This window comes from Oncorhynchus masou, chromosome 10, assembly GCF_036934945.1.
Source record: "Oncorhynchus masou masou isolate Uvic2021 chromosome 10, UVic_Omas_1.1, whole genome shotgun sequence".
NCBI lineage: Eukaryota > Metazoa > Chordata > Actinopteri > Salmoniformes > Salmonidae > Oncorhynchus > Oncorhynchus masou.
This window is the reverse complement of record NC_088221.1, coordinates 32,763,041-32,787,312: the sequence shown is the minus strand read 5'-3', so window position 1 is coordinate 32,787,312 and position 24,272 is coordinate 32,763,041. Positions and strand designations below refer to the sequence as shown.

Sequence of the window (24,272 nt, the reverse complement as noted above, 5' to 3'; positions counted from 1 at the left end):
TATCGACCATAAATCCACATGAACAGTCAAACATGAAACAGTATACCTTTTTCCTTATAACGCCTACTGAGGTATAGGTGATGATAAAAATGTTGATAAGCAGAGAATAACATATCTGACTCTGAACATCGACCATAAATCCAAACATAACAACCTACAGTACAAAGCAAAAATGTTTTCTTATAATGTCTGCTGAGATATTGGTTGTCTATTATATGTGGGCCACAGTAATGAGGTTGTGAAAGAAGGACAGACAGCAGGATCCTGAGCTAAGCTTTCCCACCAGTCATTCTCACCTGCTCCATCTGTCCCTCATATCAGAACTGCCTAGCAGAACATGTGACAGACATCCCTCCCTCCATCCCTTCCTCCCTCCCTCCCCTGCCTACCTCCTTCCCCTCTCCCTCCCCCTGCCTCCCTCCCCTGCCTCCCTCCCCCTGCCTCTTTACTTCCTTCCCCTACCTCCTTTCCTTCATCCCCTGCCTGCTTCCCTAGCCTGCCTCCCTCCCTCCCTCCGTTCCCTGCCTGCCTGCCTCCCTCTCTCTCTCTCTCCCCTGCCTCCCTCCCTCCCCGGCCTACCTCCCTCCCTCTCCCCCTCCCTCCCTCCCTCCCCCCCCTCCTACCTCCCTCCCCATCTCTCCCCCTCACTCCCGTCATTCCCCCTCTCTCCATGTCATTCCCCATCTCTCCCCCTCACTCCCGTCTCTACCCTTCTCTCCCCATCTCACTCCGTCTCTCCCGTCTCTACCCTTCTCTCCCCATCTCACTCCGTCTCTCCCGTCTCTCCCCATCTCACTCCATCTCTCCCGTCTCTACCCTTCTCTCCCCCATCTCACTCCTCTCAGTCTCTACCCTTCTCTCCCCATCTCACTCTCTACCCTCTCTACCTTCTCTCCCCTCTCCCCTCTCCTCCGTCTCTCCCGTCTCTACCCCGCTCTCCCCTCTCCCCATCTCACTCCGTCTCCCTTCTCTCCCCATCTCACCCCGACCCCTCTCCCGTCTCTACCCTTCTCTCCCACTCTACCCATCTCTTCTCAGTCTCTCCCTCTCCCCCTACCCCCCCCATTCCCTCTCCCCCATCTACCCCGTCTCTCCTCTCCCCCGTCTCTACCCTTCTCTCCCTCCCCCCCATACCCCTTTATCTCTCCTCTCCCCCTGCCCCCCTGTCCCTCTCTCCCCTACCCCTTTATCTCTCCTCTCCCCTACCCCTTTATCTCTCCTCTCTCCCCTACCCCTTTCTCTCCTCACTCCCCTACCCCTTTATCTCTCCTCACTCCCCTACCCCTGCATCTCTCCTCTCCCCCTACCCCTTCATCTCTCCTCTCCCCCTACCCCTCTCTACCCCTTTATCTCTCCTCTACCCCTACCCCTCTCAAGCCACCCCTCTCTCCCCCTACCCCTCTCTTTCCTAGCCATCCTAGGGATGGGGTCGTGGTGTAGACTAGGCTGTGCTGATCCGCTAAGCGACACCTATGCAGCAACCCTGGTTTAACAGGAGGCCGGAGCTGCCTCAGAGAATCTAATTGTGACTTTAATGCAGACACATGGGAGCTGTGGTGTGGTGTAAAACGTACATGCACACCAGCAGTTGGCTGGACGGAAGGTACTTCATCACTTTTTCCAGAACAAGTAATTAAAGTGCCACCTGCCGTGCCCACCGGAGAGGACACACACCTCGGCTGGGTTGACTTGGTGTCACGGCATCTCTCCCCACCACAGTCCAGCACAAAATCTCAGAATATCGCAATGCTGATTACACAAGCCCATATCAAAGTGGTGTTTTTGTTTACCTACCTAACCCCTGAATTAAAGAATGAATTCAGTCTGCTGTGGCTGCACCCGTACTGGGAGCACTGGCACAGATCAGTGTATTAGTTCATTTTCTTTCTCTCTGATATCATTTTTTGGAGAGGATTTATACAGACCATCTAACAGATTGTGTGGCAAGCAACCCTACCCATCATATCCGTCCAAGTTGGATTCTTTCAGAACGGAGAGAGCGTGGCCCTTTCTTTCAGTGACTGTGAAGAGAGAAAGACAAGAGAAAATAAATAGTTAATCTGTTAATGAAGGAGAGATGAAATTGAATGGCTGGCACAAAAAAATACTTTTAGTAACTCTATCCAATGTTAGTTTGGCACGTGGCTGTGATGAACATATGGTGGTGTCTGTGAAGCAGAATTTATACTTGTATGCTGTTTGCATTTTTAATCAAGAAAATAGAAGCAGTACAAAAAGGCTGGCTCCTGTGTGTTAAATCTCCTCTCGCTTATGCAAAACACAGTCAGCAATGATACTACTCATGTTCATTATCTGGTTATAACACTACATATTACAAGTACATACAACACTACTACATTTATACAGTGCTTTCGAAAAGTATTCAGACCCCTTGACTTTTTCCAAATTTTGTTAGGTTACAGCCTTATTCTAAAATTGATTAAAAAGTTGTTTTCCCCTCATCAATTTAGGGGTTCCTGAGTGGCACAGCGGTCTAAGGCCTGCATCGCAATGCTAGTGGCATCACTACAGACCCTGGTTCGGTCCCGGGCTGTATCACAAATGGCCGTGATCTGGAGTCCCACAGGGCAGCGCACAATTGGCCCAGTGTCGTCCGGGTTAGAGGAGGGTTTGGCCCGGGGTAGGCCGTCACTGTAAATAAGAATTTTGTTCTTAACTTACTTGCCTAGTTAAATAAAGGTTAAATCCAAAATCTAAAATCTATAAACAAACCCAATAGTGGCAAAGCAAAAACAAGTTTTAAGAAAAGTTGGCACATTTATTTAAAATAAAAACTGAAATATCACATGTACATAAGTATTCAGACCCTTTACTCAGTACTTTGTTGAAGCACCTTTGGCAGCGATTACAGACTTGAGTCTTCTTGGGTATTACGCTACAATGTTAGCACACCTGTTATTGGAGAGTTTCTCCCATTCTTCTCTGCAGATCCTCTCAAGCTCTGTCAGGTTGGATGGGGAGCATCGTTGCACAGCTATTTTCAGCTCTCTCCAGAGATGTACGATCAGGTTCATGTCCAGGTTCTGGCTGGGCCACTCAAGGACATTCAGAGACTTGTCCCGAAGCCACTCCTGCGTTGCCTTGGCTGTGTGCTTAGGGTGGTTGTCCTGTTGGAAGGTGAACCTTCGCTCCAGTCTGAGGTCCTGAGCACTCTGGAGCAGGTTTTAAATCAAGGATCTCTCTGTACTTTGCTCCGTTAATCTTTTCCTCAATCCAGACGAGTCTCAGTCCCTCCCGCTGAAAAACATCCCCACATCATGATGCTGCCACCACCATGCTTCACAGTAAGGACGGTGCCAGGTTTCCTCCAGACGTGACGCTTGGTATCAGGCAAAATAGTTATTGGTTTCATCAGACCATGAAATCTTGTTTATCATGTTCTGATAGTCCTTTAGGTGCCTTTTGGAAAACTCCAATTAGGCTGTCATGTGCCTTTTACTGAGGAGTGGCTTCGGTCTGGCCACTCTACCATAAAGGCATGATTGGTTGAGGGCTGCAGAGATGGTTGTCATTCTTGAAGGTTCTCCCATCTCCACAGAGGAACTCTAGAGCTCTGTCAGAGTGACCATTGTGTTCTTAGTCACCTCCCTGACCAAGGCCATTCTCCCCCGATTGCTCAGTTTGGCTGGGCGGCCAGCTCTAAGAAGAGTCTTGGTGGTTCCAAACTTCTTCCATTTAAGAATGATGGAGGCCACTATGTTCTTGGGGACCTTCAATGCTGCAGAAATGTTTTGGTTCCCTTCCCCGATCTGTGCCTCGACACAATCTTGTCTCGGAGCTCTCTGGACAATTCCTTCGACCTCATTGCTTGGTTTTTGCTCTGACATTTATATTTTAAATGTATTTTATTTTACCTTTATTTAACTAGGCAAGTCAATTAAGAACACATTCTTATTTACAACAACGGCCTACCTAAAGGCAAAAGGCCTCCTGCTGGGACGGGGCTGGGATTAAAAATAATAAATGTTAGAAAATATAGGACAAAACACTCATCACGACAAGAGAGACACCATAACAGTACATAAAGAGACAACAACACAACATGCTAGCAACACAACATGACAACAACACAATAGCAACTAGAGGTCAACCGATTAACGAGCCTGGCTCGTTGCGAACTGTGTGAACACCATTTATTCCTAACAAAGACCGTAATTATTTTTCCATAATTGTACATAATTATGACATAACATTGAAGGATGTGCAATGTAACAGCAATATTTAGACTTGGGGTTGCCACCCGTTCAATAAAATATGGAACGGTTCCGTATTTCACTGAAGGAATAAACGTTTTGTTTTCAAAATGATAGTTTCCAGATTTGACCATATTAATGACCAAAGGCTCATATTTCTGTGTGTTTATTATAATTAAGTCAAGGATTTGATATTTGATAGAGCAGTCTGACTGAGCAGTGGTAGGCAGCAGCAGGCTCGTAAGCATTCATTCAAACAGCACTTTCCTGCGTTTTGCCAGCAGCTCTTAGCAATGCTTGAGGCACAGTGCTGTTTATGACTTCAAGCCTATCAATTCCCAAGATTAGGCTGGCAATACTAAAGTGCCTATAAGAACATCCAATAGTCAAAGGTATATGAAATACAAATGGTATAGAGAGAAATAGTCAACGCGCCATAATTCCTATAATAACTACAACCTAAAACTACTTAACTGAGAATGTTGAAGACTCATGTTAAAAGGAACCACCAGCTTTCATATGTTCTCATGTTCTGAGCAAGGAACTTAAACGTTAGCTTTTTTACATGGCACATATTGCACTTTTACTTTCTTCTCCAACACTGTGTTTTTGCATTATTTAAACCAAATTGAACATGTTTCATTATTTATTTGAGACTAAATAGATTTTATTTATGTATTATATTAAGTTAAAATAAAAGTGTTCATTCAGGATTGTTGTAATTGTCCTTATTACAAACATATATATATATATTTTTTAAATATATATAAAAAAATGTTTAACTCGGCCAATTAATCGGTATCGGCTTTTTTGGTCCTCCAATAATCGGTATCGGCGTTGAAAATCATATTCGGTCGACCTCTAGAAGCAACACAACATGGCAGCAGCACAACATGGTAGCAGCACAAAACATGGTACAAACAATATTGGGCACAGACAAGCACTGTCAACTGTGGGACCTTAACTAGACAGGTGTGTGCCTTCCCAAATCATGTCCAATCAATTGAATTTACCACAGGTGGACTCCAATCAAGTTGTAGAAGCATCTCAAGGATGATCAATATAAACAGGGAGCACCTGAGTTCAATTTTGAGTCTCATGGCAAACGGTCTGAATACTTATGTAAATAAGTTATTTCTGTTTTGTTTTTTTTATACAATTCATTCAGACCCCATAATGACAAAGCGAAAACAGGTTTGTAGACATTTTTCCAATTGTGTGTAGATTCTTGAGGATTCGTAAAAAATGGAATCCATTTTAAGAATAAGGATGTAACATAACAACCTGTGGAAAAGGTAAATGGGTCTGAAAACTTTCCGAATGCACTTTATGTAGTTATATGTAAATACATATTATATGTTGTTATACGTACTACATATTATGTAGTTATATGTAAATACATATTATATGTTGTTATACGTACTACATATTATGTTGTTATACGTACTACATATTATGTAGTTATATGTAAATACATATTATATGTTGTTATACGTACTACATATTATGTTGTTATACGTACTACATATTATGTTGTTATACGTACTACATATTATGTTGTTATACGTACTACATATTATGTAGTTATATGTAAATACATATTATATGTTGTTATACGTACTACATATTATGTTGTTATACGTACTACATATTATGTTGTTATACGTACTACATATTATGTTGTTATACGTACTACATATTATGTTGTTATACGTACTACATATTATGTAGTTATATGTAAATACATATTATATGTTGTTATACGTACTACATATTATGTTGTTATACGTACTACATATTATGTAGTTATATGTAAATACATATTATATCTTGTTATATGTACTACATATTATATCTTGTTATATGTACTACATATTATATAGTTATATGTAAATACATATTATATAGTTATATGTAAATACATATTATATGTTGTTATACGTACTACATATTATATCTTGTTATATGTACTACATATTATATCTTGTTATATGTACTACATATTATATAGTTATATGTAAATACATATTATATAGTTATATGTTGTTATACGTACTACATATTATATGTTGTTATACGTACTACATATTATATGTTGCTATACGTACTACATATTATATCTTGTTATATGTACTACATATTCTATGCAGTTATATGTACTACATATTCTATGTAGTTATATGTACTACATATTCTATGTAGTTATATGTACTACATATTCTATGTAGTTATATGTACTACATATTCTATGTTGTTATATGTACTACATATTCTATGTAGTTATACGTACTACATATTCTATGCAGTTATACGTATTACATATTATATGTAGTTATATGTACTACATATTATATGTTGTTATACGTACTACATATTCTATGTAGTTATACGTACTACATATTATATGTTGTTATACGTACTACATATTATATGTTGTTATACATACTACATTTTATGTAGTTATATGTAAACACATATTATATGTTGTTATATGTAATACATATTATATGTTGTTATACGTACTACATATTATGTTGTTATACGTACTACATATTATATGTTGTTATATGTACTACATATTATATGTTGTTATACGTACTACATATTATGTAGTTATATGTAAATACATATTATATGTTGTTATACGTACTACATATTATATGTTGTTATATGTACTACATATTATATGTTGTTATATGTACTATTTATTATATGTTGTTATATGTACTACATATTATATGTTGTTATATGTACTATTTATTATATGTTGTTATATGTACTACATGCAGGGCAGAATTTGTACAGGTAGAAAGAGGTCAAATGTTTGTTTGGGAGGAAGGATACAGGAAGGACAGATTACTATGATGGAAAGACACAACAGCAGATGGGTGAGTCGATACATTGGGATGTGGGTTTATGTAGTCAAACATGGTTATACGACAAATTATGTTGTTATACGTACTACATATTATATGGATATGGCTGGTGGAGGAGACAGGGGGTAGATATGTAAGATGGCATAGGAGACAGGGGGAGAGAGGTTGTTAGATGGCTGGTGGAGGAGACAGGGGGATTATATGTTGTTATATGTACTATTTATTATATGGCTGGTGGAGGAGACAGGGGTTGTTATATGTACTATTTATTATATGGGTTATATGTACTACATGCAGTGGAGGAGACAGGGGAAAGAGGTCAAATGTTTGATGGGGAAGGATAGTGGAGGACAGATTACTATGATGGAAAGACACAACAGCAGATGGGTGAGTCGATACATTGGGATGTGGGTTTATCAGTCAAACACTGGCGACAAAAGGAGAGAGAGGTTGACAGGGAGATGGCTGGTGGAGGAGACAGGGGGAGAGAGGTTGTCAGGGAGATGGCTGGTGGAGGAGACAGGGGGAGAGAGGTTGTCAGGGAGATGGCTGGTGGAGGAGACAGGGGGAGAGAGGTTGACAAGGGGAAGGCTAGTGGAGGAGACAGGGGGAGAAAGGTTGATGGGGAAGGCTAGTGGAGGAGACTGGGGAGAGAAGTTGACAAGGGGAAGGCTAGTGGAGGAGACAGGGGGAGAAAGGTTGATGGGGAAGACTAGTGGAGGAGACAGGGGAGAGAGGTTGACAGGGGGAAGACTAGTGGAGGAGACAGGGGAGAGAGGTTGATGGGGAAGACTAGTGGAGGAGACAGGGGAGAGAGGTTGATGGGGAAGACTAGTGGAGGAGACAGGGGAGAGAGGTTGATGGGGAAGACTAGTGGAGGAGACAGGGGAGAGAGGTTGATGGGGAAGACTAGTGGAGGAGACAGGGGGAGAGAGGCTGGTGGGGAAGGCTAGTGGAGGAGACAGGGGAGAGAGGTTGATGGGGAAGACTAGTGGAGGAGACAGGGGAGAGAGGTTGATGGGGAAGACTAGTGGAGGAGACAGGGGAGAGAGGTTGATGGGGAAGACTAGTGGAGGAGACAGGGGAGAGAGGTTGATGGGGAAGACTAGTGGAGGAGACAGGGGAGAGAGGTTGATGGGGAAGACTAGTGGAGGAGACAGGGGAGAGAGGTTGATGGGGAAGACTAGTGGAGGAGACAGGGGAGAGAAGTTGATGGGGAAGACTAGTGGAGGAGACAGGGGGAGAGAGGTTGATGGGGAAGACTAGTGGAGGAGACAGGGGAGAGAGGTTGATGGGGAAGACTAGTGGAGGAGACAGGGGAGAGAGGTTGATGGGGAAGACTAGTGGAGGAGACAGGGGAGAGAGGTTGATGGGGAAGACTAGTGGAGGAGACAGGGGAGAGAGGTTGATGGGGAAGACTAGTGGAGGAGACAGGGGAGAGAGGTTGATGGGGAAGGCTAGTGGAGGAGACAGGGGGAGAAAGGTTGATGGGGAAGACTAGTGGAGGAGACAGGGGAGAGAGGTTGATGGGGAAGGCTAGTGGAGGAGACAGGGGGAGAAAGGTTGATGGGGAAGACTAGTCGAGGAGACAGGGGAGAGAGGTTGATGGGGAAGACTAGTGGAGGAGACAGGGGAGAGAGGTTGATGGGGAAGACTAGTGGAGGAGACAGGGGAGAGAGGTTGATGGGGAAGACTAGTGGAGGAGACAGGGGGGAGAGAGGTTGACAGGGAGATGGCTGGTGGAGTGGACAGGGGAGAGAGGTTGACAAGGGGAAGGCTAGTGGAGGAGACAGGGGAGAGAGGTTGATGGGGAAGACTAGTGGAGGAGACAGGGGAGAGAGGTTTATGGGGAAGACTAGTGGAGGAGACAGGGGGGAGAGAGGTTGACAGGGGGAGAGAGGTTGATGGGGAATACTAGTGGAGGAGACGGGGGAGGGAGGTTGACAGGGGGAGAGAGGTTGACAGCGGGGTGGCAAGTGGAGGAGACAGGGGGAGAGAGGTTGACAGCGGGGTGGCTAGTGGAGGAGACAGGGGAGAGAGGTTGACAGCGGGGTGGCTAGTGGAGGAGACAGGGGAGAGAGGTTGACAGGGGGGTGGCTCGTGGAGGAGACAGGGGAGAGAGGTTGACAGGGGGTGGCTCGTGGAGGAGACAGGGGAGAGAGGTTGACAGCGGGGTGGCTAGTGGAGGAGACAGGGGAGGGAGGTTGACAGTGGGGTGGCTCGTGGAGGAGTCAGGGGGAGAGAGATTGATGGGTAAGGCTAGTGGAGGAGTCAGGGGGAGAGAGGTTGATGGGGAAGGCTAGTGGGGGAGACAGGGAGAGAGAGGTTGACAGGGGGAAGGCTAGTGGAGGAGACAGGGGAGGGAGGTTGACAGTGGGGTGGCTCGTGGAGGAGTCAGGGGGAGAGAGATTGATGGGTAAGACTAGTGGAGGAGACAGGGGAGAGAGGTTGATGGGGAAGACTAGTGGAGGAGACAGGGGAGAGAGGTTGATGGGGAAGGCTAGTGGAGGAGACAGGGGAGAGAGGTTGATGGGGAAGACTAGTGGAGGAGACAGGGGAGAGAAGTTGATGGGGAAGACTAGTGGAGGAGACAGGGGAGAGAGGTTGATGGGGAAGACTAGTGGAGGAGACAGGGGAGAGAAGTTGATGGGGAAGACTAGTGGAGGAGACAGGGGAGAGAGGTTGATAGGGAAGGCTAGTGGAGGAAACAGGGGAGAAAGGTTGATGGGGAAGACTAGTGGAGGAGACAGGGGAGAGAGGTTGACAGGGGGAAGGCTAGTGGAGGAGACAGGGGAGAAAGGTTGATGGGGAAGACTAGTGGAGGAGACAGGGGAGAGAGGTTGATGGGGAAGGCTAGTGGAGGAGACAGGGGGAGAAAGGTTGATGGGGAAGACTAGTCGAGGAGACAGGGGAGAGAGGTTGATGGGGAAGACTAGTGGAGGAGACAGGGGAGAGAGGTTGATGGGGAAGACTAGTGGAGGAGACAGGGGAGAGAGGTTGATGGGGAAGACTAGTGGAGGAGACAGGGGGAGAGAGGTTGACAGGGAGATGGCTGGTGGAGGGACAGGGGAGGGGTTGACAAGGGGAAGGCTAGTGGAGGAGACAGGGAGGAGGTTGAAGGGGAAGGCTAGTGGAGGAGACTAGTGGAGGAGACAGGGGAGAGAGGTTGATGGGGAAGACTAGTGGAGGAGACAGGGGAGAGAGGTTTATGGGGAAGACTAGTGGAGGAGACAGGGGGAGAGAGGTTGACAGGGGGAGAGAGGTTGATGGGGAATACTAGTGGAGGAGACGGGGGGAGGGAGGTTGACAGGGGGAGAGGAGGTTGACAGCGGGGTGGCAAGTGGAGGAGACAGGGGGAGAGAGGTTGACAGCGGGGTGGCTAGTGGAGGAGACAGGGGAGAGAGGGCTTGACAGCGGGGTGGCTAGTGGAGGAGACAGGGGAGAGAGGGGGAAGGCTTGACAGGGGGTGGCTCGTGGAGGAGACAGGGGAGAGAGGTTGACAGGGGGTGGCTCGTGGAGGAGACAGGGGAGAGAGGTTGACAGCGGGGTGGCTAGTGGAGGAGACAGGGGAGGGAGGTTGACAGACAGGGGATGGGGTGGCTCGTGGAGGAGTCAGGGGAGAGAGATTGATGGGTAAGGCTAGTGGAGGAGTCAGGGGGAGAGAGGTTGATGGGGAAGGCTAGTGGGGGAGACAGGGAGAGAGAGGTTGACAGGGGGAAGGCTAGTGGAGAGGACAGGGGAGAGAGGTTGACAGGGAGATGGCTAGTGGACGAGACAGGGGAGAGAGGTTGACAGGGGGAAGGCTAGTGGAGGAGACAGGGGAGAGAGGTTGATGGGTAAGGCTAGTGGAGGAGACAGGGGGAGAGAGGTTGATGGGGAAGGCTAGTGGAGGAGACAGGGTAGAGAGGTTGATGGGGAGGGCTCGTGGAGGAGACAGGGAGAGAGAAGTTGACAGGGAGCTGGCTAGTGGAGGAGACAGGGGGAGAGAGGTTGATGGGTAAGGCTAGTGGAGGAGACAGGGGGAGAGAGGTTGATGGGTAAGGCTAGTGGAGGAGACAGGGGAGAGATGTTGATGGGTAAGGCTAGTGGAGGAGACATGGGAGAGAGGTTGACAGGGGGAAGGCTAGTGGAGGAGACAGGGGAGAGGTTGATGGGGAAGGCTAGTGGAGGAGACATGGGAGAGAGGTTGACAGGGGGAAGGCTAGTGGAGGAGACAGGGGGAGAGGGTGGCAGGGAGATGGCTTGTGGAGGAGACAGGGGTAAGGGTGGCACGCCATGGAGAGGAGAACCCATGTTCCTGAATCTCTAGAGATGAGGTTACTGTCACAATGTATCGGCTTGCCCACCATTGCAAACACACACACAAACACACACACAAGCACCCCCCCCCCACACACCACACCACACCACACACACTCAGATGCCAGTGAATAGTGAAAATGGGGGAACGGGGTGCCACACCGCAGATGGCATCACAAGCCCATGCCCCACTTAGCATTTCTGGGGCATCTCCTCTCCGTCGGAGCGGGTTAGTCCCAGCTGTACCAACCCTTCACACACATCACAGGTTCCACCACGACTGATGTGACACTTGCTGATGAGTATTGTTGCGTGAGAATGTGCATCATTATTATCAGCAGGACCACATTAATATTTCATGAGTGGATGTCCTGGTCCCTGTCCCCATTTCTGGTACCAGGGGATGTCCTGTCCCCTGGCCCAGTCTGTGGTAGCAGGGGATGTCCTGGTCCCTGTCCCCGCCTCTGGTACCAGGGGATGTCCTGGTCCATATCCCCGTCTCTGGTACCAGGGGATGTCCTGGTCCCTGTCCCCGCCTCTGGTACCAGGGGATGTCCTGGTCCATATCCCCGCCTCTGGTACCAGGGGATGTCCTGGTCCATATCCCCGTCTCTGGTACCAGGGGATGTCCTGGTCCCTGTCCCCGCCTCTGGTACCAGGGGATGTCCTGGTCCCTGTCTCTGGTACCAGGGGATGTCCTGGTCCCTGTCTCTGGTACCAGGGGATGTCCTGGTCCATATCCCCGCCTCTGGTACCAGGGGATGTCCTGGTCCATATCCCCGCCTCTGGTACCAGGGGATGTCCTGGTCCATATCCCCGCCTCTGGTACCAGGGGATGTCCTGGTCCATATCCCCGCCTCTGGTACCAGGGAATGTCAAGGTCCATATCCCCGTCTCTGGTACCAGGGGATGTCCTGGTCCCTGTCCCAGTCTCTGGTAGCAGGGGATGTCCTGGTCCCTGTCTCTGGTACCAGGGGATGTCCTGGTCCCTGTCCCTGTCTCTGGTACCAGGGGATGTCCTGGTCCCTGTCCCTGTCTCTGGTACCAGGGGATGTCCTGGTCCATGTCCCAGTCTCTGGTACCAGGGGATGTCATGGTCCCTGTCTCTGGTACCAGGGGATGTCCTGGTCCCTGTCCCTGTCTCTGGTACCAGGGGATGTCCTGGTCCATGTCCCAGTCTCTGGTACCAGGGGATGTCCTGGTCCCTGTCCCCGTCTCTGGTACCAGGGGATGTCCTGGTCCCTGTCCCTGTCTCTGGTACCAGGGTAAGTCCTGGTCCCTGTCCCCATCTCTGGTACCAGGGGATGTCCTGGTCCCTGTCCCAGTCTCTGGTACCAGGGGATGTCCTGGTCCCTGTCTCTGGTACCAGGGGATGTCCTGGTCCCTGTCCCTGGGTACCAGGGGATGTCCTGGTCCCTGTTCCTGTCTCTGGTACCAGGGGATGTCCTAGCCCAGTCTCTGGTACCAGGGGATGTCCTGGTCCCTGTCCTTGCCTCTGGTACCAGGGGATGTCCTGGTCCCTGTCCCTGTCTCTGGTACCAGGGGATGTCCTGGTCCCTGTCCCTGTCTCTGGTACCAGGGGATGTCCTGGTCCCTGTCCCAGTCTCTGGTACCAGGGGATGTCCTGGTCCCTGTCCCCATCTCTGGTACCAGGGGATGTCCTGGTCCCTGTTCCTGTCTCTGGTACCAGGGGATGTCCTGGTCCCTGTCCTTGCCTCTGGTACCAGGGGATGTCCTGGTCCCTGTCCTTGCCTCTGGTACCAGGGGATGTCCTGGTCCCTGTCCCAGTCTCTGGTACCAGGGGATGTCCTGGTCCCTGTCCCAGTCTCTGGTACCAGGGGATGTCCTGGTCCCTGTCCCAGTCTCTGGTACCAGGGGATGTCCTGGTCCATGTCCCTGTCTCTGGTACCAGGGGATGTCCTGGTCCCTGTCCCAGTCTCTGGTACCAGGGGATGTCCTGGTCCCTGTCCCAGTCTCTGGTACCAGGGGATGTCCTGGTCCCTGTCCCCGTCTCTGGTACCAGGGGATGTCCTGGTCCATGTCCTTGCCTCTGGTACCAGGGGATGTCCTGGTCCCTGTCCCAGTCTCTGGTACCAGGGGATGTCCTGGTCCCTGTCCCAGTCTCTGGTACCAGGGGATGTCCTGGTCCATATCCCAGTCTCTGGTACCAGGGGATGTCCTGGTCCATGTCCCTGCTCTGGTACCAGGGGATGTCCTGGCCCAGTCTCTGGTACCAGGGGATGTCCTGGTCCCTTCTCTGGTACCAGGGGATGTCCCGGTCCCTGTCCTTGCCTCTGGTACCAGGGGATGTCCTGGTCCCTGTCCCCGTCTCTGGTACCAGGGGATGTCCTGGTCCCTGTCCCAGTCTCTGGTACCAGGGGATGTCCTGGTCCCTGTCCCAGTCTCTGGTACCAGGGGATGTCCTGGTCCCTGTCCCCGTCTCTGGTACCAGGGGATGTCCTGGTCCCTGTTCCTGTCTCTGGTACCAGGGGATGTCCTGGTCCCTGTCCTTGCCTCTGGTACCAGGGGATGTCCTGGTCCATGTCCTTGCCTCTGGTATCAGGGGATGTCCTGGTCCCTGTCCTTGCCTCTGGTAGCAGGGGATGTCCTGGTCCCTGTCCCCGTCTCTGGTACCAGGGGATGTCCTGGTCCCTGTCCCAGTCTCTGGTACCAGGGGATGTCCTGGTCCCTGTCCCTGTCTCTGGTACCAGGGGATGTCCTGGTCCCTGTCCCAGTCTCTGGTACCAGGGGATGTCCTGGTCCCTGTCCCCGTCTCTGGTACCAGGGGATGTCCTGGTCCCTGTCCTTGCCTCTGGTACCAGGGGATGTCCTGGTCCCTGTCCCAGTCTCTGGTACCAGGGGATGTCCTGGTCCATATCCCCGCCTCTGGTACCAGGGGATGTCCTGGTCCCTGTCCCAGTCTCTGGTACCAGGGGATGTCCTGGTCCCTATCCCAGTCTCTGGTACCAGGGGATGTCCTGGTCCCTGTCCCAGTCTCTGGTACCAGGGGATGTCCTGGTCCATGTCCTTGCCTCTGGTACCAGGGGATGTCCTGGTCCCTGTCCCCATCTCTGGTACCAGGGGATGTCCTGTTCCCTGTCCCCGTCTCTGGTACCAGGGGATGTCCTGGTCCCTGTCCCAGTCTCTGGTACCAGGGGATGTCCTGGTCCCTGTCCCCGTCTCTGGTACCAGGGTATGTCCTGGTCCATGTCCTTGCCTCTGGTACCAGGGGATGTCCTGGTCCCTGTCCTTGCCTCTGGTACCAGGGGATGTCCTGGTCCCTGTCCCAGTCTCTGGTACCAGGGGATGTCCTGGTCCCTGGTACCAGGGGATCCCAGTCTCTGGTACCAGGGGATGTCCTGGTCCCTGACCCCGTCTCTGGTACCAGGGGATGTCCTGGTCCCTGTCCCAGTCTCTGGTACCAGGGGATGTCCTGGTCCCTGTTCCTGTCTCTGGTACCAGGGGAAGTCCTGGTCCCTGTTCGGCCCTTGTATTGTCACATCAACATGATGTTGATGGACAGTATGTTGTGTACATACACTACAAAACTATGCTGATAACATCTGCTATTCAGAAGCTATACTGTTCATCGAAAAATCTGCAAAGAAGAAGCCACATGACTGAATTTGACTTCTTACTCCTAAGAAATAAGACGAGTACGTGGCCAGTATGTTGCAATAAACTAACTAAATATATTTAGAAATAACACATGTGTGCTAAACACATATGTGAGCCGTCAGCATAGTACATCAGCCAGCAAAGTACATCAGCCAGCATAGTACATCAGTCAGCATAGTACCTCAGTCAGCATAGTACCTCAAACAGCATAGTACATCAGTCAGCATAGTACATCAGTCAGCATAGTACATCAGTCAGCATAGTACCTCAGTCAGCAAAGTACATCAGTCAGCATAGTACCTCAGTCAGCATAGTACATCAGTCAGCATAGTACATCAGTCAGCATAGTACATCAGTCAGCATAGTACCTCAGTCAGCAAAGTACATCAGTCAGCATAGTACCTCAGTCAGCATAGTACATCAGTCAGCATAGTACATCAGTCAGCATAGTACCTCAGTCAGCATAGTACATCAGTCAGCATAGTACATCAGTCAGCATAGTACATCAGTCAGCATAGTACCTCAGTCAGCATAGTACATCAGTCAGCATAGTACATCAGTCAGCATAGTACATCAGTCAGCATAGTACATCAGTCAGCATAGTACATCAGTCAGCATAGTACATCAGTCAGCATAGTACCTCAGTCAGTCAGCATAGTACATCAGTCAGCATAGTACATCAGTCAGCATAGTACATCAGTCAGCATAGTACCTCAGTCAGCATAGTACATCAGTCAGCATAGTACCTCAGTCAGCATAGTACCTCAAACAGCATAGTACATCAGTCAGCATAGTACATCAGTCAGCATAGTACCTCAGTCAGCATAGTACCTCAGTCAGCATAGTACCTCAGTCAGCATAGTACATCAGTCAGCATAGTACTTCAGTGAGCATAATACATCAGTCAGCATAGTACATCAGTCAGCATAGTACATCAGTCAGCATAGTACATCAGTCAGCATAGTACCTCAGTCAGCATAGTACATCAGTCAGCATAGTACCTCAGTCAGCATAGTACATCAGTCAGCATAGTACATCAGTCAGCATAGTACATCAGTCAGCATAGTACATCAGTCAGCATAGTACCTCAGGATGGACAACTGCAACACATACTTCTACCTGACTGTCATTGTATTGTGATAACAACATTATCATTCAGTAGTTCAAATAAATGGCTGATCCATTTGTCACCTTCCCAATTCAGAGGACTAATAACTTCATCAATAACAGAGATTATAACATCATCAAACCCAGTTGGTCCCTGGCCACTGCAGGCCCAGAATTATACATTTAATTTATATTTGGTAAAGTGTATTTTAATGGCTCCTCATCCACCACTCATCCCTTGCACTCCCCCCGGGGGGAACACATCATCAGCAAATCTATTCCATACACAGTGCACTACTTTCGACCAGAGCCCTATGGGCCCTATTGGTACTGGTCAAAAGTAGTGTACTATATAGGGATTAAGATGCCATTTGGGATGTACCCAGATTATATTACTATTTCAATGGCTTCTGGAAGCAGCATTCATTAACGTATGCACAGACACACACACACAATGGTAGCAGCATTAATACACTCACGCACGGACACATGGGGGGGTGGAGGAGGGGGAGAGGAGGAGGAACAGATGGGTCTAGCCCCCCCTAGGTCAGGTTACTCAGTGAGTGAGGAGAGGAGAGAAGGAGAGGAGACACTGGTCCTGTCATTACGTGTGAGATGCACTTCAGAGACCCTCCACGCACGCACGCAAACACACACACACACACACACACACACACACACACACACACACACACACACACACACACACACGCACGCACGCAAACACACACACACACACACACACACATACACACACGCACGCACGCACGCAAACACACACACTTGAATTTATTCAATTCAGGAAATTGGATGAATGGAATTAAAAGGGATTGACCCTGGTGGACAGCATGGTGTTGATGTGATAGTGAAGCGGTGAAGGGTGAGTGATGTGAGTGGATAAGGCCTGAGGGCAGAACAGCACCTAACCCAGGAATAACTGTCTCAGGGCAGGGAAACCACACAGTACTCTGAGGGACAAAAGAACATCTGTTGTCAGATGTACGGTTGTGCCCAGCCCACACACGAGTCTAATGAGATATCAAACTTTAGCAGACGTTTTATCCATTTTTCACTGTGAATGTGATCTGCACGAACTTTGGGGGAAATGCCTTTAAAAGGTGAATTGTTGGCTGTCCATCGCTAGACCCATCTATGAAATGAATCCCGGCCTTAAAAATGCAGTGAGAGAGCAATTTTTTTCACAATATGTGTATCTGATAGAGTGTCACCATCTTACCAAATAAGCCACACAGGACCACACCCTGACATAACATTCTCAAGGGACACTTACTAGTCACATCAGCTTTGATGTCTGCTAGCTGAAAGAGGGGTGCCACATCATCTCTGTAGATCTGGTAGGCCTCTTTCTTATGACTGGCAGGGTTCACAAACACCTTCAGGAACTTAGGCCTGTTCTGGAAACCTGCAAGACAAGAGCAGAATCAATCAAATGTATTGATAAAGCCTATTTATATCACAGTATAAAGTCCTGGTCTAGACCCAAAAGATCCAGGAAAAAATGAAAAAGAGGAGAATAGAATTAAAAAGGGCAAACAAACAGGTCAACTTCTGCTTCAATGGGTTTTACAGTCCAGGTCCAGCACATCTGTTAGTCAGTGAAAGCAGCCATCCCACCTAGACGTGATCAGTTGTATCACTGTGTATTAAACATTGGTCTGAGACACCTGCTGTGCCCACTCCTGCCCTGTCTCTCCCTGTCTTCCCCCTGCCCTCTCTCTCCCTGTCCTCCCCCTGCCCTCTCTCTTTCTCTCTCTCTCTCTGTGCCCACTCCTGCCCTGTCTCTCCATGTGCTCCCCATGCCCTCTCTCTTCCTGTCCTCCCCCTGCCCTCTATTTCGCTATCTCTCTCTCCCTGCCCTCACGCTCTCTGTGCTCCCCCTGTCCTCTCTCTCCCCCTGCCCTCCACTAAGCACCTAGCCACTGAGCTACTGAGTTTCCACACTCAATCATAATTAGGCAGAATTAGGGAGTGTTCCCTCCTGGGCCTTCCTGGAGCCTGGTGGAGACCCAGGGATCGATAGGGAGAGGCAGCACGCTGAACCCCTCATCCCCTCATGGTCTCCATTATCCCCCTCATTACTCTAATCCCTGGTGGTTGGTCCCTGAAGGTCCTGACTTCGACCCGCTAATGAGCCCTATGGCCCCTCAGCCTCTGCCCTGACAGACTCCCGCTCTGACCCCGGACCCAGACCCTCAGCCAGCCGCCCAGCTATCTGCTCTTACATTACATTGTGATCACCAGGGTTTTGTGGACGCACCCGGGGTCAAAGGTTCAAAAGGAAAGGAACAAGCAACAATCCAGGAGGAGGTGCAGACAGAGAGGACCAACATCCAGGTCCCAGGGAGAGATGATGTCATTGGGGATGGGGAGAGAAGCTCAGGAAGGTACAGCAGGCCTGTAGATGTGACCCCAATCTCCCTCCAGTCTCTCTAGAGGACAGACAGATGAGGCTAGAGAACAGGATCACATCTCCAGGCCCACTGGGCCTTCCTGCCCTGCTTCCCACTCCTCTCTATCCACCCCCTAAGACCTTCAGGTCCACTGTGGTGCTCCTTTCTCTCTATCCACCCCCTAAGACCTTCAGGTCCACTGTGGTGCTCCTTTCTCTCTATCCACCCCCTAAGACCTTCAGTTCCACTGTGGTGCTCCTATCTCTCTATCCACCCCCTAAGACCTTAAGGTCAACTGTGGTTCTCCTATCTCTCTATCCACCCCCTAAGTCCTTAGGGTCCACTGTGTTGCTCCTATCTCGCTATCCACCCCCTAAGACCCTAGGGTCCACTGTGTTGCTCCTATCTCGCTATCCACCCCCTAAGACCCTAGGGTCCACTGTGTTGCTCCTATCTCGCTATCCACCCCCTAAGACCCTAGGGTCCACTGTGTTGCTCCTATCTCGCTATCCACCCCCTAAGACCTTCAGGTCCACTGTGGTGCTCTTATCTCTCTATCCACCCCCTAAGATGTCCCGGCCCACTGTGGTGCTCCTATCTCTCTATCCACCCCCTAAGACCTTCAGGTCCACTGTGGTGCTCCTATCTCGCTATCCACCCCCTAAGACCCTAGGGTCCATTGTGGCGCTCCTATCTCGCTATCCACCCCCTAAGTCCTTAGGGTCCACTGTGGTGCTCCTATCTCGCTATCCACCCCCTAAGACCCTAGGGTCCACTGTGGTGCTCCGAATCCACCCCCTAAGACTTAGGGGTGGATATCCACCCCCTAAGTCCTTAGGGTCCAGATCCACCCCCTAAGTCCTTCGGACCACAGTGGACCCTATCTCTCTATCCACCCCCTAAGACCTTCAGGTCTACTGTGGTGATCCTATCTCTCTATCCACCCCCTAAGAACTTAGGGTCCACTGTGGTGCTCCTATCTCTCTATCCACCCCCTAAGACCTTCAGGTCCACTGTGACACTCTGGTTTCTCCATCCTCTCCCACTCCTCTGGGGTTCTGAGGCCCTGATGCTGGGAGCAGGTGCAGGAAGGATGCTGTCACTGCTGCCTGGGTTGGGGCTCAGGAGGAACAGGGTAGGCCAGGGGAAGGATCAGGAGGCTCAGCCCAGGAGGCTCAGGAGGGTTAGGAGGAGGCCAGGGGAGCCACACGGGAGTTCATCATCACCCCAGTTTACTCCACACAGCCCACAGCCTCACAGAGGGAGGGGACCACAGACACACACTAAGCCACACTGTATCTATTGATCATAGGACAGACAGACAGACAGACAGACAGACAGACAGACAGACAGACAGACAGACAGACAGACAGACAGACAGACAGACAGACAGACAGACCTAGCTGTAAGATCGATCTGTCAGACCATTGGCAACATGATCACTAGATTGGTGTTTACAAAAACAAACTGCACAATAATCCACATACTGTGGATCACAACATTTATTATACTGTTAGTGACCATAGGTCATTGGAAACCTAATTAGGCAATTGGAACCCCATGACTGTAAATCCGTTTGGCCTTCTGCTTTCTAAAACAACATGAAACCTGAGTCTTCATATGATGCAGAGAATTAGGCTGTTTCAGTCCAGTCCTCAGTAGAGCTTTCCTACAGGCTTCAGACTACACAGAGGATTATGTACCATAGCAACATGGCTGGCAGGGGAGCCAGGCTGGGTAGGGATATCTCTCTTCAATCAGGGTTTAGCTAAGTCTTCTCTCTCTCTCTCACCATGAGGCAAGGAAATGTTAACATCAACACTGGATAACACACACAACATCAACATTACTTATTGGGTCACTTTAGTTCACCCAAAAATGCATCAATATGCTCATTTACAGACTTTTTCCTGCTGGATGAAAAATACTTGCAAGGTATGGTTTCCAATTGATCCCTGAAAATTCTAATAATCTGCTTTACAAACACAAAGCTTATATTAGTTATCCTATAAGTTGCTAACATTCGTGGGAGCTTAACCTGACAACCAATGATGATGCTACATTGACTGAATACATTGACTGAATTACTGTATGGTTGATTAGAGAGTGATATTGCAGCCACTTGAGGACAACTAAATGAGATCATCAGTTTGCATCAGATGATAATATATTCAGCCTCTGACTCATGGGTTTAATGCTGCATTACCCCTGAGGACCATACTGCTGGCCTAATGTCACCCAACACACACACACACACACACACACACACACACACACACACACACACACACACACACACACACACACACACACACACACACACACACACACACACACACACACACACACACACACACACACACACACACACACACACACGTCGCCCAACACAGTGACTACATCTGTCGGACCTCCAGCCCCACTAAGTGTAGATAGACAGAACCAGGAGGAGAGGAGGGTGTCTCCTGTTGCTGTGGTCGAGACTTAGTCACAAGAGCATCTGCTGCTTAGACCTGCTAAGGGCTTCTCTCTACCCCTGGAGACAACCACAAATCACCAGGGACTACTTTTCCCATAACCACCAGTAAATTACCTGGATCTGAGGTCAGGTTTCTCATTGATTCTGTTGGAAAATAAAGTTTCTATCCATCCAGTACCAGGAAGACGAAGAGCCTCCTCCCCTCTGCTGGGCTAACGATCACAATGGGGATCTGATGGGAATTATATAGTTCTGTCCCAAATGGCACCATACTCCCAATAGAGTGCACTACTTTTGACCAGGTCCCATAGGGCCTTGATCAAAAGTAGTGCAATATATAGGAAATAGGGTGCTATTTGGGACAGTCAATTCCTCAGGCCAATTAATCAGCCGCCTCAGCCTCCTGTTCTATCAGGATCAGTGTTGTCCCTATTCTTTTCATTTGACTGTAGGCTGCTATTCTTCCATTTAATGAGCTTAAAAACACTGGGAGGGTGAGGGTTCACCAGAGAGGGAGAAAGTGAGAGAGCAAGAAACAAAGAGAGTAAGAAACAAAAAGAGAGAAGGAGAGAGAGAGACAGAGAGAGAGAGAGAGACAGAGAGAGACAGAGACAGAGAAGGAGAGAGACAGAGAGACAGAGACAGAGAAGGAGAGAGACAGAGAGAGAGAGAGAGAGAGAGAGGAGAGAGAGACAGAGAGAGAGAGACAGAGAGAGACAGAGACAGAAGGAGAGAGAGAGAGACAGAGAGAGAGACAGAGAGAGTAGACACCAATAACGAAACAGAGAGAGTGAGAGAGAGAGAGAGAGACAGAGAGAGAGAGACAGAGAGAGACAGAGACAGAGAAGAAGAGAGAGACAGAGACAGAAGGAGAGAGAGAGAGACAGAGAGAGAGACAGAGAGAGGAGAGAGACAGTGAGAGAGAGAGAGAGAGAGACAGAGAGAGAGAGAGACAGAGAGAGAGAGACAGAGAGAGACAGAGACAGAGAAGAAGAGAGAGACAGAGACATAAGGAGAGAGAGAGAGAGAGAGAGAGAGACAGAGACAGAGAGAAACAGAGAGAGACAGAGAAGGAGAGAGAGAGAGAGAGAGAGAGAGAGAGAGAGAGGAGAAAGATGTAAGGCACATATGCAGCTCAGTGACTGCTCAGACACACACAGACAGGCTTTCAGAAGGGCACCAAATATTTGCTAATCCTTTAGGAACAGATGTCTTATTTTTCCCCTGCTGAAAATCCCTGACAGGCAGGCTGGCTAGGTGGTAAACGACAGTCTTGGCTGAGCCTGCGATGGGAGGCCTGTGTGTGAGGAAGCTCGGGCCTCATATGGCTGGGTCCTGGATCTCATCTGTTGGATCCAGGAGAGGAAAGGGTATTTAAAGAGAGACATACAGGAGATGGAGAACTAGCATGATCCCGAGATCTGTTTTTGCGGTCACGTGCAACAACGACCATAGGTGTAGGCAAGAAAGCACAAATAGATCTGGGACCACGCTAACAGAGTACTGAGTCGTCTAGGCTGGACTCGTCTTGACCCCATCTTGTCCCCATCTTTTGCTCCTTCTCGTGGCGTAGCCTCCATACGAAAGGGGGGGGGGGCAGATCCCCTGCCAAACCGGAAGCATCTGCCGCTGTGTCAGGAGCTGGCATTAGAACGCATTAGCGATAGGGGAGCCCCCAGTACCTCCACGACACCCCTCCCCACCCGGACATCTCAAGCAGGGGGGATCACCGGGCTAAGGCTCTGGATCTGGCTCCGAACACACACACACATTCATACAGACACACACACACACACACAATCCCCCCGTCCAAATGTACTCTGCCCCCAACCCAATCCTCCATCCATGCTGAATAAATGGACTAGATATTTGGGATAATTTGGGCTGTGTGAATAGTCTGTATTGCTTTTAACAGAGGGATGTCATTCAAAGATATCCCAGATTGACAGTAATATTTCATCAGGAGTGATTCCCAGAAGACAGAACTGTGACAACTGTGTTGTGAATATAAAAACTGTGTTGTGAATATAAAAACTGTATTGTCAATATAAAAACTGTATTGTCAATATAAAAACTGTATTGCCAATATAAAAACTGTATTGTCAATATAAAAACTGTGTTGTCAATATAAAAACTGTATTGCCAATATAAAAACTGTATTGCCAATATAAAAACTGTATTGCCAATATAAAAACTGTATTGCCAATATAAAAACTGTATTGTCAATATAAAAACTGTGTTGTCAATATAAAAACTGTATTGCCAATATAAAAACTGTATTGTCAATATAAAAACTGTATTGCCAATATAAAAACTGTATTGCCAATATAAAAACTGTATTGTCAATATAAAAACTGTATTGCCAATATAAAAACTGTATTGTCAATATAAAAACTGTATTATAAAAACTGTATTGTCAATATAAAAACTGTATTGTCAATATAAAAACTGTATTGTCAATATAAAAACTGTATTGTATTGTCAATATAAAAACTGTATTGTGAATATAAAAACTGTAAATATAAAAACTGTATTGTCAATGTATAATAAAAAACTGTATTGCCAAAAACTGTATTGTCAATATAAAAACTGTATTGTGAATATAAAAACTGTATTGCCAATATAAAAACTGTATTGCCAATATAAAAACTGTATTGTGAATATAAAAACTGTATTGCCAATATAAAAACTGTATTGCCAATATAAAAACTGTATTGCCAATATAAAAACTGTATTGACAATATAAAAACTGTATTGTCAATATAAAAACTGTATTGTCAATATAAAAACTGTATTGCCAATATAAAAACTGTATTGCCAATATAAAAACTGTATTGTCAATATAAAAACTGTATTGTCAATATAAAAACTGTATTGCCAATATAAAAACTGTATTGTGAATATAAAAACTGTGTTGTGAATATAAAAACTGTATTGTCAATATAAAAACTGTATTGCCAATATAAAAACTGTATTGTGAATATAAAAACTGTATTGCCAATATAAAAACTGTATTGTCAATATAAAAACTGTATTGTGAATATAAAAACTGTATTGTGAATATAAAAACTGTATTGTGAATATAAAAACTGTGTTGTGAATATAAAAACTGTATTGTGAATATAAAAACTGTATTGCCAATATAAAAACTGTATTGTGAATATAAAAACTGTATTGTGAATATAAAAACTGTATTGTGAATATAAAAACTGTGTTGTGAATATAAAAACTGTATTGTGAATATAAAAACTGTATTGTGAATATAAAA

General features: G+C 47.8%; 1 protein-coding gene across 2 annotated transcripts in view; it reads right to left on the bottom strand.

Moving 5' to 3' along the window:
* LOC135547552 (ceramide kinase-like protein) overlaps nucleotides 1-24,272 on the bottom strand; it is a 92,719-nt gene that overhangs the window by 36,104 nt on the left and 32,343 nt on the right. For both annotated transcript variants that reach the window (XM_064976655.1, XM_064976657.1), the window contains exons 3-4: nucleotides 17,406-17,537; nucleotides 1,958-2,021 (exon numbers count right to left, since the gene is read on the bottom strand). In XM_064976655.1, the coding sequence (XP_064832727.1) occupies nucleotides 1,958-2,021; nucleotides 17,406-17,537 (196 nt within the window). The remainder of the gene's footprint in view (nucleotides 1-1,957; nucleotides 2,022-17,405; nucleotides 17,538-24,272) is intronic.